This window comes from Aptenodytes forsteri, unplaced genomic scaffold, assembly GCF_000699145.1.
Source record: "Aptenodytes forsteri isolate BGI_AS27 unplaced genomic scaffold, ASM69914v1 Scaffold186, whole genome shotgun sequence".
Classification (NCBI taxonomy): Eukaryota; Metazoa; Chordata; class Aves; order Sphenisciformes; family Spheniscidae; genus Aptenodytes; species Aptenodytes forsteri.
In genome coordinates, this window is record NW_008793959.1 from 200,634 (window position 1) to 216,427 (window position 15,794).

Sequence of the window (15,794 nt, forward strand, 5' to 3'; positions counted from 1 at the left end):
CGAGGGGGGCGCGGGGGGGAGCTCGGCGGGCGGCGCGGGGGGCTGAGCAGCCGGCGGGGTGGAGGACGCCTTGCGCACCACTGCGGTGCCTCGGCGAGCCACCCACGAGGTGTCCATCACCCTGACGCCCATGCTGGGGGGGGGACATAGAGACAGGCTCTCAGCACCCGCCCGGAGGGAGGGGACCGCCGGCACCGCGTCACGGCTCCTTTGGGGTGCCTGGCCCCTGAAAACGCCTCTTCCACCGGGAAGCTGCTGGGAATGAACAATGGCAATAGGGCAGGGGTGGCAGTGTGGGACGTGCTTATGTCACCCACCCGCCACCTCTCCCTTCCCCAGGTACCAGCAGGCACCAGCATTCTCCCAGCATCCTCCCAGCATCCTCCCAGCACCTCCCCAGCACCGCTGCAGAGGATACAGTACCTTTGGATTTTCCTAAGGCTGCATGAGCAGAAACACACGATTATTAGTGTAAAAAAAAACCCCTAAAACTCGACAGCGCGCAGGGTGAGAGCCCGCTGCTGGGAAAAGGAGCTGCGAGGTCAAGGGGCTTCGAGAGAGGGAGCAGGAGGGGCACGGCGGGGACCAGGCGATGCTGGTGATGGGGAGAGCTCGGGATGTTTTCTGGAGATGGGGAGAGCCCTGGGGGTGTTTTCTGGAGCTGACCTGACTGGCTGCGGTCCCTGTGAGGTGGCACGGCGGGGGGGGGACAGACGCACAGGCTGGGAGTGGGGAGCTTTCCCCAGGAGCAGAGCCCGCAGACCTTGGGGACACCAAGGCACCCGATCCCATCACGGCACAGCCCCGGTGCCACGCCACGGGCCACCCTGCTCCCATCTCCAGCGGGCTGGGGGCAGGCGTCAAGCCCCGGGCTCACCTGAACATCTCCAAGAGCCCAGCACGGAGAGCAGGGGGTCCTCCCACCCCAGGACCACCCAACCTCCGCTAGCCCAGTGCCATGCCCTCCCAGGGTGGTGGCAATGCCACCAGCTCCTTCTCCCCAAACCCGGGCACCGCAAAGACCCTACCCATCCTTCTTGTAAAATTCCAGCATCATGTTGTCCGTGGCCACACTGAGGGGCCGCCGCGCCTGGTCGTGCTGCCGGCGGTCCGCGTGGTCCATGTCCGGGGAGGGCATGGAGCTGTAGTTGGCATTGTGGTTGACGTGCATGGGGCTGCCGTAGTTGCCTGTCACGTTGAACTCGATCTCTGGAGGGGGGGGGAAAGGAGGGGGCTGTTGCCCGTCACGTTGAACTCGATGTCTGGAGGGGGGGGAGGGGGACCTTGTGTGTCCTCAAGTGAGGAGAGGAGTTGGGCTCACTGCTGTGATGAGTCTTGCCAGATCTCTGCCTGAGCCCCTCCCCCCAAGCCAAGGCAAGCAGAGGGGACTGGCAAAAATAAATATGGGAGCTCAGCACCGCCTCCCCAGGGAGGGTCAGGAGGTCCCACGAAGCCCATCCCACCCCACCACGGCCTCAGGGCACAGCCTACCTCCGGGGAAGAACCAGTCGGCGTGCTGGATGAGCGGCTCGATGATGCCCACGATCTGCAGTGAGACGGTCGTCATCATCTCCGTCATGTTCCTGCAAGGCAGCGAGCAGCGGCTCAGCAACCCCACCGCAGGCCAGCCTTATTCCCAGTGGGATTCTGGCCCCGGACCCTCCCTCGCCCCCTTCCCCAGCGTCCCTCTGGCACGCTCGCTTTCCACCCGGATACCTTACCCGTCCGCCTGCGGCCAGAGGAGGTTGGGCCCCAGCACGATGGCCACATTGCTCGGCGTCATTTTATTTGTGTCCTGGTACTCGGTCAGCTTGGCCAGGAATTTAATCAGGTACCTGGAGAGCAGAGCCAAGCCGTGTCGGTATATCAGGATCGCAGCCTCTCTGTCCCCACCCCGGGTCCCGCTGGCCCCAGGCTCACCTGATGTTGTTGTAGTTGGCTTTGGGCAGCTTCTCGCAGGCGCTCCAGAGAGCCTGCAGCCGCTTCTCCTGCTCCGGGATGCTGCAGGGAGGTGGACAAGAGGGTCATCCCCCCCCCCCACCACACTCCGGGGCTTTCGACCCCGCCTGCCCTGCCCTCGGGGACCCTGCGAGACCCTCGGGCTGCTGCCAGCATTATATAAGTAAATTAACCCAAAAAAACCCGGCCAAAATGAGAAGGAAACCTTTCGGCTGCAGGCTGGATGCTGGCCCTCTCCTCACCTCTGTGCAGCCCCCCCGAGGTTTGTGTTTTGGGGATGTGTTTGCTTCGGAAGGGGAAATTACTGCAAACAGCCCCCCAGAACAACAGCCCGCTCCCCCACGTGCCACCCTCGGGGACTGTCCCCTCCGTTGAGCCACCGCCACGTCCCCGCCGTGCTCCAGCGCTCCCAGGGCAGGTGGGGGATGTGGTCAGACCTATACTCAGGCACCACTGAGGTTGTTCCCACCCTAAAAGGAGATGTTCCTTCTCCCACCTTCCTCTGCCCCTCACCCCCTACCCCAAAGCCCTCCCATGGTGGAGCAGGCACGCTGGTGCCACCTCAGCTGGCCCAGTCCTCCTGGGTTTGGGGATCCCACAGTGCAGAGCACCCCAGCAAAGCAGGTGGGAGCTCCCTCGGCCAGCTGTCCCCCAAGGCTTGCACACCCGTCCAGAAACGGCACCAGCGCCCCGGCACCCAAGGGCTTGCCGAAAGATGCTGGGAGAGCTCAGCCACCTTGGCCAGGGTGCTCTGGATCACGGTGGGTACATCAGGGTTGGGGGACATCAAGGCCACCCTTACTGCTGGGACCCACGATGCTCAAGGAGCATCACGGGAACCCTCCTGGCTCTCAGACCCCGGAGGAAACATCCCAAATGCTGTGAGCCATGTCAGAAATAACTCATGGCCCACAAACCATCCATGGAGACCCAAGATGCCACCACCCGTGTCACGGAGGAATGGGGGAGATGCCCCAGACTCACTTGGATGCCTGGATCCACTCCTCGTACAGCTCGAACGTCATGAGGGGCTCCGGCAGCTCTCGCAGGTAGGACTTGAGGGCTCCTGTGGCACACAAAGGACACGGGGCTCGGCACCGCAGGAGGCACCGCGGGTGGCACTGGCCACCAGGCACCGAGTGGTTTCACTCCTTGGCATTTTGACTCACATCCCTCCCAACCTCCCCACCGATGCATCCCAAAGCACCTGTTAGTCTCTCCGGCTTGGTGGAGCCCATAGCATCCCCTGACCCCCAGCAACCACCTTGCCACCTCCGCCTAGTGCCTCCTAGCACCTCCCCCATTCCCTCCACCGTTTTTGCCTCCACCAGGCGTTCACCCAGCTCTTCATCGCTCGTTTTTGCCTAGGACGTTCACAGCTCCTTGCGCTGGGAAAAGGTTCCCACTGCAGTCAGTAGGAAACCAGGGCCCAATCCTGCACCCGCCGGAGAGCCCAGCCCAGGACGGGGGCAGCTGACTGGCATTTGAACCCAATTAATGCTTAATAGCAGCCCCACGGGCTCCGATCTGTGCTTGGAGAGGGTCTTAGCCGCCGAAGAGGTAGAGAGAAGATGACAAGCTTGATGATAACACGTGTGAATCTTCCGACCGCTCCTTGCTCCTGCAGAGCCTCTCCCGATCAGCATCACCCTCATTAGCGTCACCAGGGCCCCGACGCCACCTTGGATTACAATTGCAATCCCTGTTTTCTTCCTCGCCTGCAACCAAAAGTGCTGCTCGAGCCCTCAGCCAGGGAGGGGACGTGCAGGTTGGGCTTTGTGCTCCTCAGTGGATGGCAACTCCTAAACACTCCCACTTCCACCAAGAGCTGTATTTCTGCACCTGCATTTGTCCCCCCGTATATTCTGTCTTTACTGTTCAAAGGCTTTGGGACAAATCACAGAAGGGTTGAGGTGGGAAGGGACCTCTGGAGGTCATCTGGTCTGCCCCCCTGCTCCAGCAGGACCACCCAGAGCTGGTTGCCCATGACCATGTCCTGAGTCTTTTGAGTATCTCTAAGGATGGAGACTCCACCACCTCCCTGGGCAACCTATGCCAGTGCTTGGTCACCCTCCCAGTGACAAAGTCTCTCCTGATGTTCAGAGGGAACCTCCCATGGTTCAGTTGGTGCCCATTGCCTCTGGTCCTGGCACTGGCCACTGCTGGAAAGAGCTCTGCCTTCTTTGCACCCTCCCTGCAGGTACTTATGTCCATTGATGAGGTCCCCCTGAGCCTTCTCCAGGCTGAACAGTCCCAGCTCCTTCAGCCTTTCCTCCTAGGAGAGATGCTCCAGGCCCTTCATCATCTTCATGGCCTTTCACTGGAGACTCTCCAGTATGTCCATGTCTCTCTTGTAGTGCCCAGCACTGGACCCAGCACTCCAGGTGTGGCCTCACCAGTGTTGAGCATAGGGGAAGGATCACTTCTCTTGACCCGCTGGCATCACTCCTCCCAGTGGAGCCCAGGACACCATTTGCCTTCATGTTGCCAGCCCATGGCCAGCTTGGTGTCCACCAGGAGCCCCAGGGCCATCTCTGCCAAGCTGCTTTCCAGCTGGGTGGCCCCAGCGTGTCCTGCTGCCTGGGGCTGCTCCTCCCCAGGGGCAGGACTCGGCCCTTCCCCTCGCCGAACTTCACCAGGTCTCCCTCGGCCCATTTCTCCAGCCTGTCCCGGCCCCTGTGGATGCCAGCCCGCCCCTCGGGTGCACCAGCCACTCCTCCCACTTCGGCGTCACCTGCCAACTTGCCGAGGGTGCACCCTGCCCCATCGTCCACGTCGTTAATAAAGATGTTAATCAGGATCAGCCCCAGTATCAACCCCTGGACTACACCGCTAGTTACTGGCCTCCAACTAGCCTTCATGCCACTGATGACCACGCTCTGGGTGCCCACGGTTGGTGCTTGGGGGCTGGATGGGCCATCCCGCACACCACCAACCCCCCTGCCCTGAGGCAGCCTCTACCTGCGATGGCGTGCGGGTCGGCCGAGTACTCCTGCACGTCCACCACGCAGCAGTCCAGGGCGGCCTTGAGCTTCTTCAGCTTGGAGGCTGAGGGAGCCACTCGGAAGAGACCCTTCGCAAAGGACACAGGAGAGCATCAGACAAGCTTTGGGGCTGGGGATGTCCCCAAAGCCCCCTGGTTCCTCACCCCTGCCTTGGAGGCACCCATGTCCCCTTCCATCATGCCCAACCGAAGGTGGTAGGACATGGGACCCACCTCCTCCTGCATGCCGCACTCCAGCAGCATCGTCACGCATGCCTCCACGGGGAAGGCGATCTCCCGCCCGCTGACGGCCAGGTGCTCCTCCAAGGGCTTCCCGAAGGAGGGCTTCTCCATCCACGCCTCTGTGACAGGCAGAGGGGGTGAGAGGAAGGAGAGGACACGGCGGGGACGGTGCCGGATCCGGCATCCCCTCCCCGAAAGGCCCTTGGATCACAGCGTTCCGGCAGCAAAATATTCCGTTTGGGTGTTGCTAAAACAACAGGACCCCGCACCTCTGTCCTGGGCGGCTCGGGAAGTGCTTTTTAAAGATGAAATCCAAACAAAATGTTTTCCAATCATCACACAGGACATTTCAAAGGGGCTGGATAACGTTTTCCGGGGGGAGCAATCACGGGCAAACCTTTGCAATATATTCCCCCTTCTTCCATCACAGTTTGAGGCAGGAATATTTTGTGGGATCGAGAGAAAAAAATAAAATACAAATCACTCCCTGCCCTGCTGCAGCAACGGCAGCACCCTGAGCCCTGCCCTGGGGCATGCGCTGCTCTCGGGGCCATCGCACGGGGCTTTCCCCGACCTTGGTCTCCCAGCCCAGCTCCTACAGAGGTTGCACACCGCAAAGCGAAGCCCCAAGACACCCCCCTTGGCACTGGGTTCCCACCTCCGGTGCTGCGCTCGATGGGGATAGTCAGGCGGGTTTTCCCCTCCCCTCCATGAAGCTGGCTGGATCCTGCCCCCCGTGACCGAGTGGGATGAGGATGCCCTCCCCAGCACCGGGGCAGGCGGGATGCAGACGGGGCGAGCAAAGGGAGGATGCTCAGCCACAAACGCAGCACCACGCCACGCCGCGGGGTCACGCTGCAGCCGGCTCATCGCCGCGGCAAAGCCCCGCACGGCTCCGGCGTGACGCAGAGCCCTTGGCCTCGCATGCAGGAGCGGGACAGACTCCGCGGGCACTTACCCTGCTGGGCTTTAATTTGAGGCAGGACATTCTGCAAAAGCGCTAAGGATTTCCGATGGTACTCTGCCTGCACCTCGATCAGCTGGGGGGGAGAGACGGCACCGGCTGTCACCCCTACGGCTGGGGACGGGGGCGGAGGAGTCCCGTGGGGATGGGTGGCACTTACAGTTTGAAAATAGTTTGCATAGTCTACTTCTTTGGCCACAAAATTGTACATGTCAGCCGAGAGCTGGTCCTGTGGAGAGCAGAGAATTAGTCGCCGTCCCACTCGTGCTGCCCTGATGCCACCATGGTGGCCCTTTCGGAGGCCACCGGGAGGGACCAGCTCGGTCACACCAGGAGCCAACGTGCAACGCGGCACGTTGCAGCACCCGCTCGAGATGTGCTTGGGATGTCGAATATATGGCAGCACCGCGGGGCTTTGCTTTCTGCTGCTGTGCAAACAGCTCCACCCTCACACCCCACACCCCCCCCCGGCTTCCAGAGCCCACAAGTAGCCAGCGCCTTGCAACGAGCTCTCTGGAAGCGAGAGTTACTTGGAAACAACCTGTCAGCCAAAGGCTGCACAGCCCGGCAGGCTGAACAGCACAAATTAAACCCCAAGCTTGCTCGTCCCAGCACCTCGCTGTATTGCTCCTCGTGTGCAAGTGGCTCATTAACCACAGGGCTAATTGCTGCACAGCGAAGCAGCGCACACAGCTCGGCTGCCGCGGGTAGCATCCCAGCCGCTCAGTGCGGACCAGACTGATGGGGCATCGGGTGCTTTTTGCTCCGAATTGCAACGAGCCCCTTGGCACCAGGACACACGTACGTCTCTGTCCTCACACTCACAAAACAGACTTTGCCGCTTCCCGAATTGCTCCTTTCTGAGAATCCCCTTGGATAACTCAATCGGAGGAAAACCATCAGGGTTTTAAAACACTGCAAGCATGTCCCGGTGGCAATATCCACCGTCAGTACGGTGAATGTACTGGGGGCAGCTCCTGGCCCAGCTGGTTTGCTGGGAATTGCTGGCTGTGTGGGGCTGTGATGTTGTAAAACAGCACGAGCTTGGGACCAGATTTTTAAAGGCTACGCGGGTTCTGGTTGTGCCCCTGGAGAAAAGAGCCAGGATTTGAGGCACGGACCCAGCTCCATCTCCTGCCCCAAACCTGCCCCAAACCTATAGTGCAAGGTTCGCCCGGCCCTTTGCATCTTCTGCCCGGGGGAATTTAAAGCCACACAAAATCGCCTGCGGGTTTCATCTCTCAATGCCGCAGCCCATGACGAAGGCGCTGGCAGCAGCGTCGCCCCTCGCTCAGACACTTTTCACAGCCAACACGGCCAGCTGTGCTCCCACGGGATGGCGGGGGGTGACGTGGCTGGCTGGCACGCGTGGGCTCGGCTCGTGCTGGCGCTTCCTGCAGGTCTCTGTGCCAGGGCTGGGTTTATTCGACGCTGAGCTCGCCGGCTCCTGCTGGGACGGGCCCCCTGGGAAGGGGATGCTCTCTGGCTCTGGTGGGATATGGAGGATGGGGACAGAGGAACCGGGGACGTCCTGCTTGGCTGGCAAGCATCACCCACATTCGGCAGCTCTGGTGCAGTTGCTGTCTTTCGAAGGCGGCACTTTGAGCACCCAGTGAGCCCCAGCAGTGTCCGGCGGGGGGGTGATGGGGAGAGGGTCGGGGCTGCCGCCGGGCTGCCTTTGGGCATGGGACCAGCCAGTGCGGGGTTTCCCGTGGGCACCAGGATAGGAAGAGGGTGAAGAATGGGGTAACAGGGGAGGCTGCAGGTTTTCTGCGGTGCCTGGGATGCCGAGGTCCCCCCACCCCAGCAAGAAGCAGTCCCCCCGGGACCCCTGGGTACCCTGCAAATCTCCACTCTGTTGGCCGCCTCCTCCATCTCCTCCCTGAGAGCGTCGGCTTTGGCGCCCGAGGGCTGCAGGTTGCTGGCCAAACCCGAGGACTTCGCAGACTGCTGCCACCTGTGGGAGGGCAGAGCTGTCATGGGGAGGGATGGGGACCCGCGCAGAGCGGTGGCTGGATCCCAGCGGGCTTGGAGGGCAGCCCAGGACCCCCCTCAGCCAAGCCCACCATGGTCCCCAGGGCTGAGCACCATGGAGATGGTCCCAACCCAGGCTGGGATGCAGCATCCACTCCCAACCCCAAACATCCCCAGTCCCCACAACCGGCTGCACGCACTGGGCTCTAATTAAGCAATTATTTTCAGCAGGAGAACGAGCCTCTTCCAGTCGGGAGGAGAGAGGAAGGCGATGGGAGGGCCTGGACATGACGTTGGGGACTACGGACACCTCCCAATCCCAAACCTCTCCCCAGGGCACGCCGCGATGTGCTGGGCTTGGCCAACTCAACGGCCCCAGGCAAAACCCAAAGCGCAGCCTGCTGGGTCCCACCACAGAGTCTGGGACACAGGACGATCCCAAGGGTCATCCCAGCTCCACCCCAGTGCTACTCTATAGCGGCAGGAGCAGCCGGCTCTTTGTCATCAGGTAAGAACTCACCAAGATCGGGAAAAGAGGAAAAAAATAAAGATTTGTGCCAGAAAAAAATACTCTTTTCTGCAGAGGGCAGGCAAGGAAAAGGGATCTATGGATTCTGCAGACAAGAGCAGAAATCTTGGCTCATTGCAGAGCTTGACTTCAAGGCACACGGTGACATGGCCGAGACTTATTGTCCCAAGGGAGCCGCGGTACCAGGGCTCTGGGACGTGCCCTCCCCGGCGCTACCCATCGCTTGGGAATTTTTATTTTTTATAAAGAAACTTTGAAGCCGCTTCCTACCGCGTCCTGGAGGAGTCCATGTCCAGCACGAGCTTCGCCAAGTGCTTCCTCTGCTTTTGGATATTTGGGATTTCCACCTGCAGCAACACACAGGAACGGGAGGAGATAAACATCCCCGGAGAGGCGTCCGGGGTAGGTCATACCTGACTGCGACGCTGGGAGTTTGGGCTGGTGCAAGCTGGGCGGATAAGGATGCAGCTCCTTATTTAAACGTCATTAGGGGGATAGCACAGCTCGTCCCTCCTCCATGTCCCCACCCGGGCTGTGCCACCCCCCGACAGCCCCGACCGCAGAACCCGCATCCCTGAGAGGAGCATCCTTGGGGGATCAAAGCCTCCTGCACTGGGGAGCTGGATGAAGGCAGGAAAAGGGCTTTTGGGGATGGCAATGCAAAGTCTCCCATGCACGGGCACTGTTTGCCAAAGGATTTGGCAAAATAAGCTCTGGTCCAGCTCTGCTCGCCCATCCTGGTAACACCAGCAGTGCGATAAAGCTCTTGCTGTTTCTGCTGGTGAAGATAAAATCAGAACCAAGCCTGGGACATTTTGCGAGATGTAAAAGGTCGGGGGGGGAAAGTGTTGGGTAAAATAGAAAAACAAAGTTGGCAGCAGGGAGGAAAAGGAGGAAAAGAAAAATATCCCAAACAACAATGGTATGTGTTTGGAGCTTGGAAAAATGGGTCAGAAATAAGAGTGTTAACGCCTCTGCCTTCAGGGGAGGCAGAAAAGAGCAAGAGCAGCCAGGGCAGGCGAAGGGGCCCGGCAGGGACCACTGCCCCAGCAGCCAGCCCAGCTGAACGTGCAAATACTGCCTGCCAATTAAAGCGATTAGCAACCACCTCAAGGGGGGAAGGTCTCTCGCAGGGGCCAGGAACCAAATATGCCACCGAAGAAGTGAAACTCTGCTTTCCCCCAGGCTTGTTTCGGATGCGAGTCGCCGGCGCGGTGACACCCCGACCCGAGGACCTCCCCGCCTGCCGCTCACCTCGGCCAGCACGAAAAGGGGCTCGATGACGTCCCTCTCCACCTGCAGCTCGAAGTGGATGAGCTCCTGAGCCAGCTTGTCCTCCGCCTCCCCGCACAGCCGCAGCATCTTCCTGCAAGGGCACCAGCAGGGCTGGGCACCGTGGGGGCAGCGGGGGGGAGCGACGGGCAGCCATCCTGCGCCCACGGGGGTGGGCAATGGCCACCCAAAGCCCCTGGGGGTCTCGGCAGTGGCGCGGGGCAGCCCTTCCTTGGCAGAGGGCTGAAGGCAGGGTGGCAGCCCAGGGACCGTGGGCACCCCAGGTGTTAGGAAAATCTCATCCCCTAACTATTGTACCAATTATAGTCTGAAATTGTATGAACTTTCTGAATATATGTAGTTTACATTGTATACTGCATGACTAAAGGACCCCAGCTCATCGCAAGGAGAAGAAGCGTAAAGCAGACCCCTGGACTACCGAGATCTCACCAGCATCCCAGCCCCTCCGACACCGCTGTGAAACCCCCCGTTAACCGGCATCACAGATAAGGAACCTCAGCAATTCCCAGAAACATCCCGGCAGCATCCCAGCAGTGGCAGAGCTCCGGGGGAGACCCGGGCCCCCCTTACCCCAGCAGAGAGTCGTCACCCAGCACAGCCGATCCCTCCATCAAGCACTGCGCCAGCGTCGTCAGCGGCAGCTTCTTCTGCAAAGAGAGGGCTGCGTTTCCCACCCCACCGGCCCCACCGCTGCCGGCAGCCCGCCCGGCATCCTCAGAGCCCTGCCAAAGCCTCACCGAGCGCTTGTCGGCGTCCACACCTTGCTGGCCCTGCAGACATGCCGTCAGCTTCTTGTGGGTGCTGTGGGAGACCTGCTTCACCAGCTCCAGGCGCTTCTCCACCTGCGGATGCAGCGGTGCCCATCACCGGGGTATCCTGCCTGGTCCTGGACCCCCCCATGCAGGGGCGTAAGGGACTTCTTGCTTTCCAGTCAGAGCGATTTTAATTGCTGCTCCATCGGATGCAACAGCCCCGGAGCCCAACCCCTTCCCAGGACAGGGATGCTTGAAGTAGGAGAGGGTTTCACCAGGCTGAGGCTGCCCCATCTTAACCCCCCGAGCAAGGCTGAGGGCCGGATCCAGAGCAGCCTCCAAAGCCCTTGTGTCCCCAGGCGAGGGCAGGAGGTGTCCGTCCCCTGCCACAAACCAAACTGGCCGCAGCTCCAACCCAGGGCTGCAAATTGCCTTATTTGCCTCTGCCTTGATTAAACTGAGAAGTTCATCCCAATGGTCAGCGAGACGAGTCATTAAACAAAGGCAAACAGGATCTGCCATAAACCGAAGCTGAGAGACTCAGGGTAAACATGGAAATCTCAAAGTCTTGGGAAATAATCTGAAAAAAAAGAAATACTCCCTAAAGCTCAAAGTCTTGGGAAATAGCCTGGAAAAAAAGAAATACTCCCTGCCTGGGGGAAGTGGGAGAAGTGCCGAGCTTCTCCAGCGTGCGAGTCCTCGAGGCAGGAGGCATCTCATGGGAGCCACCGCAGGGACGGCAGAGGATGCTCTGCCTCAGCCTGTCATCATGGAGATCTACTGTTTTTATATAGAAATATTATTTTTATAATATAATATATATATTTTTTATATATATATATACACACACACATACATTTCCATGTATGTGTTGAAAGGAAGGGGTATGATGTTCAGAAGGGCACATTTATGGGTGCGCACCCATATAGATGAGCTCAGGCAATTAGATATGACGCCTGAAAGGGTTTGGGCTCCCCACCATCCCTGGAGACAGACCCCCGCGAACACGACTGACTCTTTGGGAGACACCCGGACAGGCAGCACCGGCCGCCTTCTCTGCAAAATTATCTGCCTCTCCAAAAGGTGTAAAAATCTCCCGTGCAACGCTGCCGAAGCCAGGCGTGCCCTCGCTGGTGCCGGCACAGACGCCAACTGGCGCCGGGATGTCGCCGGACGGCTGTAAGAGCAGGGTCCGGCTCTCAGTGCCGAGGGGCCATGGAGGCCTCAGAGCTTGCCAGGAGAAACGCCAAAAATTAAAATAGAAGGAAAAAAGGTTCATTACTGATGTTCCCTCTGGCTGCCGGTGGCGGGGACGCTCAGCTCCCCTCCGCTCCGTCCTACCGGGGCTGCCCATCCCTGGGGACAGTGGGGCACGTCACCACCGCGCCCTGCCCATCCCTGCCACCAGCACTGGTGGGGAACGAAGAAAGGAAAAAAACCCCAAATCTCCAAGGCTTGGAGACCGACTCGCAGAGGTGCACACCGCGAGGACGGCGCTGCCGAACAGCGAACAAACCCACCAATGCCCTGGGAGCCGTGCGTGGTGCCGGTGCTGGTGCAACCGGAGACCAATCTTGTGCCCCCCCTGCACGGGTCAGGCTGGTCCCAGCCGCGATGGAAATGGCTGCTAAATCCCTGGTAAAGCAGCAAGAGGCCACGGGAGGGATTAACCTACGCGGGCGGCTGCCCTCTGCGGCCGGCTGGGACGTTTGCAAACAGAGCTTCATTTCACCCTCTTCCAGCGTGGTTTCGCCTTACCCCTTTAAGTGACGGCTCATTCAAACCCTGCTCACATTTTTGGCTAACACACGGCTCTTGCTAAAGCCTGATGTGTGCAGGAAGCAGCGTCATTAGGTCCAAGTGAGGGCAACACATAGGCAGGACACGGTGGCCAGAAAGAGCTAAAGGTCACTCTGCAGCCACTGTCACCTGCAGGTCACTGCCTCCTGCCACCAGCATCCTTGCACACCGGTTCTCTGGCTGTTTCTGCAGAATCCGCTACCTGATAGCAATGGCACAGACCAAATCCCCAAGCTGGAAGGTATAAATACATCAGCTTACCCCCAAAACAGGTTTTGAAGTGGATCCAACAGCAGGCGGACTGGCTGACGCCAGGGGATGCCCGCGCCGTGATGGAGGAGGAGGGATGAGCACCCTCACCAACGGCTGGGCAGCTGTTTTGCTCATCAGTGCCCAAGTTACGAGTGACGATTTAGAGAATGTGTGAGTTAGAAACCTCATGAATTCAGTGATGGATTTGTGAATTCACGACCCTTTGCTGGCACTTCCTCAGCCGCCTCCCTCCCTGGGGCGTGCAGGAAGCCTGCTCCTGGAGCAAAAAGCACCAAGATGAGATGTCCCCAGGAGACCGTGACCCGAGCATCACAGCCGATGCTCCAAGGCACCACGTGAGGTTTTTGGCTCGGGCTGTTTTGCTGAAGTCGCCCAACCCATCAGCTTTGGGGGAAGCCCAACCCATCAGCTTTGGGGACTGTCCCCTGCTGTCACATGTCCCGTCCCCAGGGCAGGTTTTGCAGCAGAGACGGGAGACGCAGGCGCCCGCAGTCCGGCTGGCCGTATAAGGGGCGCGTGGGAGGGGGACAATGCCCAGCCCCCCCTCCTCCTCCTCCCAGCCCGTCTCATCGCCGTGGGACACTGCGGCACCAACCGGCACGGAGCCCGGGCAGGTCAGACCAGTGGCAGAGGATCTCACCTGCAGGAGATCTTCGCTCAAAACCTCCGTCTTCTCAGCCCTGCAAGACAAGAAAGAACACAAAGCGTTGGCAAAGGGTCCGGCACACGCGGCAGCGCCGGGGCTGCATGCCACTGTACCGGGCACGGCTGAACATGCTTTTCCATCGGGATGCAGCCGGTGATTTAAGGCTCTCTGGTCCCACCAGCCATCGCCTCATCTCCTAAATAAGCAAAGGATGGAGCATCTTCACGGCTCACTGTGAGCGTGCCACGTCCCACACCGATTTAGGGTCCTCCCCTGATCTCCACCTTATTTTTCCATTATCCCCAGCAAAACAGGGATGCTAAATTCCCAGGAGGAAGCGGGCAGTGCTGCAGAGGGAGGCAGTGTGTCTACGTACGAAAACAGCTGCCTGGGCCGTGCCGGGCTCTGGCACACCCTCAGCGCCGCGGATTTCAAGGACACAACCCGTCTGCATGACTGAGCCTCCTCGGTCCAACGCAGCTGACTGAATCTGCGGTGGCAGCTGCTGCCCGGGGCTTCACCGTAACCCTCCCTGCTGTTCGTCGGAGCCAGATTTACCGCTCCAGAGCTCGTGTCATCCGCTGTCTTTGCTAGCGAGGAGCGCCGGGGATGCAGGAGACACAAACCCGCTGCAAGACCCTCCTCGGCCACACACGGACCCGCAGCATCCCTGTCCACGAAGTCCCTGCGGCCGCTCCTCACCAGATCTGCTCAGGCCTATTTAAACCATCACACTCTGGATCGTTTATTCATTTTCTTAGGGGTTTTTTACAACTTCAGTGCATCATCTCTCTTTGAAAAATGTCCTCTGTCAAGATGCGCTTGGGCAGAATTGTGATTTAGCCAATTAGTCCCTAAAGGTTCGTTAACAAACAACGAAAGCTCGGTGCTGTCATCCTTCTTAAAAAAAATACCTTCATTGCCTGAGCCCTGGTTGCTTTCTGTGATCCAAGCTGGTTTCTCAGCTTTGAGAGACTGAGTGAAGGATTGAAAAAGTGGAAATAAGGAATAAGCACGAGCAGAGCAAGGTTCAAAGAGCGAGCCCGGCACGGCAGCAGCACCAGCCAGGGCAGGGCTTGGTCTACGGGCTCATCTGCAAAAACACCACATCCAAAGAGCTTTAAAAAGTGTAAATTAACTGCATTAAATCTGGTTTGTGTACGAAAGTTGTCCCAGTGTCTGATTTAAGTTGTTTTTAAAAAATGAAAAATAACCAACCCTATTTATTTTATTTTTTTTAAAAAAGGGATTTAAATGAGCGCATTATGATATCTTCTATATGAAACGCAAGCGATGCGCTGGCCACGCGGGAGCAAGGGCTGCTCAGGTTCTCCTCCTCTTCTGCAAATCACCTTCACTATCATTTATGGACAGGGTTGGAAACGCCACCGAATTAGCACAAATGGGGAGGAAAGCAGCAAATATCCACCAAAAACCCCCCGCCACAACGGCCGTCCCCGCTCCCCGCCCCAGGATATATTTAGCATCCCATCCCGGCTCAGGATATATTTAGCATCCCGAAGGAGAAGGAGGTGGCAGGGACGCAGGTGAGCATCGTGCACCCGCGTGCAGGCACCGCCGGTGCACATCCCTGCCGCTCGCTCTGCACCCCAGAAATCATTTACAGACTTTAAAAAAAGGCTGGGGGAGAAAGAAGTCCCCCCCGTCCTTGCACCATTGGGAAAATGCTCCCCCCAAAAGTGATGGGTTCAGCGCGTTTTCTCCTCTTCCAGCTGGGCTGATGGATGGGTTTTGCACAGCCCATGGTCCCGCGCTGGCAGGCCTCTCTCCCAGCAGCCACAAACCAACACGTACTACGCTCCGACGTGCATTCGGGAAGCAGAAAACGACGTTTCAAACAGGATAAAAAAAACCTGGCCTTGTTCTGCTTTTAAGCATACCCTCAGCGCGAGAAACCTCAGCGGCTTTAACGGAGAGCATCCCCCAGCCACAGCCCTGGCACAGACACCCGCGCCAGCCCTACCGCATCCCAGGATGCTTAAGCAGGTTGGGGAGCCTGCCAGCGATTAATTTGGCTTTTAAAAGTCGAGGGAAAAAGGCTGCAGCATTTTATAGATAGGAATAAGCAAAGAGGCTGGTGGAGCCGCTCGACCCAGCTGCCCAGGGACGCGGCAGAGCGATGGACATGCCGCGGGAGCACGGGTTTCCCTGCCTGGTTTCGGCATCTGTGGGAGCTGGGATGCTTTCTCCTCCCCTCCGGTTTGCGATGGGGACGGGGGTCTCTGCGTGGCCTTGGGGACACGCTGCAGCCACCGGCAGTGGCATGGGCATGTGGCAGGGCTGTGCCGGACCACCTTCGCTCGTGGCGGGGGGGGGGGGGGGGGGGGCAGCTACCAGACCGTGGGCCGCGGACCGCG

The 15,794-nt window shown here is 59.2% G+C and overlaps 1 protein-coding gene across 1 annotated transcript in view; it reads right to left on the reverse strand.

Moving 5' to 3' along the window:
* ARHGAP44 (Rho GTPase activating protein 44) overlaps positions 1-13,994 on the reverse strand; it is a 20,307-nt gene extending 6,313 nt beyond the window's left edge. The window contains exons 1-17 of the mRNA XM_009285559.1: positions 13,975-13,994; positions 13,411-13,450; positions 10,683-10,787; positions 10,516-10,592; positions 9,907-10,018; positions 8,923-8,999; positions 7,989-8,106; positions 6,310-6,378; positions 6,144-6,225; positions 5,177-5,304; positions 4,921-5,032; positions 2,944-3,025; positions 1,921-2,001; positions 1,722-1,835; positions 1,492-1,583; positions 1,029-1,209; positions 424-441 (exon numbers count right to left, since the gene is read on the reverse strand). Of these exons, the coding sequence (XP_009283834.1) occupies positions 424-441; positions 1,029-1,209; positions 1,492-1,583; positions 1,722-1,835; positions 1,921-2,001; positions 2,944-3,025; positions 4,921-5,032; positions 5,177-5,304; positions 6,144-6,225; positions 6,310-6,378; positions 7,989-8,106; positions 8,923-8,999; positions 9,907-10,018; positions 10,516-10,592; positions 10,683-10,787; positions 13,411-13,450; positions 13,975-13,994 (1,508 nt within the window). The remainder of the gene's footprint in view (positions 1-423; positions 442-1,028; positions 1,210-1,491; positions 1,584-1,721; positions 1,836-1,920; positions 2,002-2,943; positions 3,026-4,920; positions 5,033-5,176; positions 5,305-6,143; positions 6,226-6,309; positions 6,379-7,988; positions 8,107-8,922; positions 9,000-9,906; positions 10,019-10,515; positions 10,593-10,682; positions 10,788-13,410; positions 13,451-13,974) is intronic.
* Between the last annotated feature and the right edge of the window lie 1,800 nt (positions 13,995-15,794).